Source organism: Trachymyrmex septentrionalis, unplaced genomic scaffold, assembly GCF_001594115.1.
Source record: "Trachymyrmex septentrionalis isolate Tsep2-gDNA-1 unplaced genomic scaffold, Tsep1.0 scaffold119, whole genome shotgun sequence".
Taxonomy (NCBI): Eukaryota; Metazoa; Arthropoda; class Insecta; order Hymenoptera; family Formicidae; genus Trachymyrmex; species Trachymyrmex septentrionalis.
This window is the reverse complement of record NW_017304320.1, coordinates 411271-414760: the sequence shown is the minus strand read 5'-3', so window position 1 is coordinate 414760 and position 3490 is coordinate 411271. Positions and strand designations below refer to the sequence as shown.

The following is a 3490-nucleotide window of genomic DNA, read 5'->3' as shown; positions in this document are numbered from 1 at the left end:
AGTTTTTTTTTTTTTTTTTTTTTCGTAAAAAAGGATACTCGCTTATTCTTGGATCTGTTCCTGATTGATAATAAAAAAATAATGCAGAAAACAACATTGGAACAATATAATTTTTTGTAAATAATATTTAATATTGAATTTTAATAATTTTTGGTATTCAGAAATAAATATAAATTCAAGATTTTTGTATTTAATTAAGATAATCTGGAATATTTTTTTATAAAAGTTCTTATCGAATGTACCTTGACTTTAATATACGGATCTGTGTCAGCCTTTCTAAAAATTTTTATTTGTTAATTTTTTTTTATTAAATTCAGTTCTTGTGAAGATGACGTCAGGTTTGTTATAAATATTATTACAGATTAACTTGCTATTTGCGCTCTTAATTCACTCTTGTTTTATACACTTGAGCGATAATTATATTGATTAATGAAAATTGCATATTGATCGAACGATTAAAAATCGTTCAATTGCAGTAATCATCTCCAGTTTTTTTTCTTTACCTTTTAAAATACATTTAAAACTTATTAGTTTTTTTTTAATGTCGAACCTAAGAAAAATCAGTGGCATATCAGTTTTTTTTTTTTTTTTTCGTAAAAAAGGATAATCGCTTATTCTTGGATCTGCTCCTGATTGATACAATAATAAAAAAATAATGCAGAAAACAACATTGGAACGATATAATTTTAATAACTTTATAAATAATAATATCTTATAAATAATACCTGACACTATCTTTACAAGAACTGATAAAGATAATATTATAGAAGCTATGGAAAAAAAAATGCAAACCAAAACTCGGCACAAGATCGATTTTAATAAAAGAGATTACATCACAGCATTATCACGATTTCTCTGTAGTCGTAAAATGTTACGTTTTGAATAACTCTTCCCTGGTGAGAATAAAAATCGAATGTAAGTGGAGAGTAACAGAAGCGTAAAAAACGAAGCTTCGTTTACGCTTCTGATGTTACTTTCCCCTTACATTCAACTTACGCTCCGATTTTTATTCTCGCTAGGGAGAAGTTATCTAAAACGTAACATTTTCTATGATTACAGAGAAATCGCAATAATGCCATGATGTAATAATAACAAGTGAAAAATTCCTGATGCTTAATCAGAAATCTCCCAAATTATTATATATTCAGCCATTATGCGCAACATTATATCATATTCTTATCTGTATTCTTATCTGTATTCTTACATTATGGATAATGCAAAAAACAAAACTCTTATTAGGAAATAACAAAAATTTACTGATTATCTTAATTTTTTAAACAATTGTTATACAAAATACACTCTTCACGAAAACCATTATACAACAAATTAATTTTATATCAGCGATTATGTAGCAATGTATTAATTAATATTAATCTTGAATAAAGAAAAGAATGCCTTGTAATAACACTGATTGAATTATGACAACCATTCAATCTCTCTTACTCACTAAATTTAATTGAAAAATGTCAGAAAATTAATTTGTTAAAATATTGATTTCTATGATAAATAGATATAATAAAAACAACTTTTGTTTTGCTAATGCAAATTGTATTCGATTATAAATATATTATTTTGTATATAAATAAACTTTGTTATATTTATGTAAAAAAAATATTACTATTATAATAAGATTATTATTAAAATTACTATGAAAATCCTTCTTTAACATTTTATATATACATGTCTATACAGATCGGATTGATAGAGAGATATGATTACATTGCCGAGGAGCATTATATAACAACAGAAGATGGTTACAACTTGGTAATACATAGAATATCAGGAACTCCTTTACATGTAGATCAAAAGCAAAGACCAGTTGTGTTCCTTAAAAGTGGTATCTTTAGCTCATCTGATACCTGGGTGTTATTCGGTCCTGGCAGAGACCTTCGTAAGTTTAAGAAGTAAAAAGTTTAGCAATTTATCTAGAATTCTAGAGTAACTTTATTAGAGAAAACTTATCATATTATTATACTATCATATTATCTGATAAAATTTGATCTCGTCATACATATTAAAAGAAGAAATTAGAAAAATACTTTGTTATATCTTAATAAAGCAGAGTATTTAATAAAATCATTTAAATAAATTGTCCAATTATTTTTTTGTAATTTTTAAATAAAATTTATTTATTTATACTATACTAAGAATTTATTATTATTTGCTTAATAAAAATATATTATATTAGTAAGAAATGATTCTATATTAAATCAATTCTATGTTTCAATTCTTTTTCTAAATAATGTTTTTTAATGTATAAAAAAACTTTTTTATTAAAATAACAAAATGTTTTGTATAAGAAAATATCTTATATATATTTTAAGAGAACAAATAATACTTGCCAGAATAAATAAGAAATGTTTAAAAAGCATTATAAAGATAAATATATCACAAAGAGTAAAATTAGAACAAGTCATTATTACTACAAGTTAATTCGATAATACTTGATAAATAAAAAAACTAATTATGTATCATCACCTTCTGTTCTAGCATTTTTATTGGCTGATGAAGGATACGATGTGTGGCTTGGAAATTCCAGGGGAAATACCTATTGTAGATCACATGTAAAATTGTCTCCACAAAGCAAGAACTTTTGGCGGTATAGGTATAATCTTATTTCGCAAGTATATTATCTTAAAAAAGTATTTTTTATTGATTTTGACCTTTGTCGAAATTATTTTAATTACTTTTATAATTACATACATATGTCTCCCTTTTTTTGGTCAAGGTATCTCTACTTTTATCTTACTTTATTTATAGGTATCTTCTAAAATTTCTAATTAAAATCGATGTTTTTTTTTTAAATGCCTTAATAAAGACTCTTAATACTGTGTACTATATGATTCGACATTTTTATTAAAAAAAAATTAATTATTGAATTATTATTGAATTAAAAAATTTATACAATTATTTTGTGATTTTGCAGCGTTAAAAAAATAATAAAAAGAGAAAATAAAATTTACTTTTACTGTCTAGCTACCACGAGATAGGAACGAAGGATCTTCCAGTTGTGATTGATTATGTACTTAATTACACAAATCAGAAAACTCTGCATTACATTAGTTACTCGATGGGAAGTACCGAATTATTCGTTTTATTATCCATGAGACCAGAATACAATGCAAAAATAAAACTGGGAATCTGTCTTGCTCCAGTTGCCATTTGGAAAAAAACGATTCCTTTTCTGGAATATTTTTATAAAATGATACCAAACTTTAAGGTAAAAAGATATCAAAATTATATTTTAAAAGAAATAAAAATATATTTTACATATAAATTTTTTTTGTCTTAATACTACCTTATTAAGAGTATAATTCTAAATTTTTATTAGCAGAATAATATTTTGTTATTATACTTAATGTAATGATAATTAATAAAATTATATACGATCTAGTAAATAAATAATTGATTAAATATAAGAGATTATTTTTATAACATGTATTGTTACATCAAATTTTTTTTGTATATTGGATATTTTTTTATATAAAAT

The 3490-nt window shown here is 23.6% G+C and overlaps 1 protein-coding gene across 1 annotated transcript in view; it reads left to right on the top strand.

Moving 5' to 3' along the window:
* The window catches only part of LOC108754423 (lipase 1-like), a 6454-nt gene that overhangs the window by 855 nt on the left and 2109 nt on the right, over positions 1–3490 (top strand). Inside the window, exons 2-4 of the mRNA XM_018496687.1 lie at positions 1693–1891; positions 2491–2605; positions 2977–3220. Of these exons, the coding sequence (XP_018352189.1) occupies positions 1693–1891; positions 2491–2605; positions 2977–3220 (558 nt within the window). The remainder of the gene's footprint in view (positions 1–1692; positions 1892–2490; positions 2606–2976; positions 3221–3490) is intronic.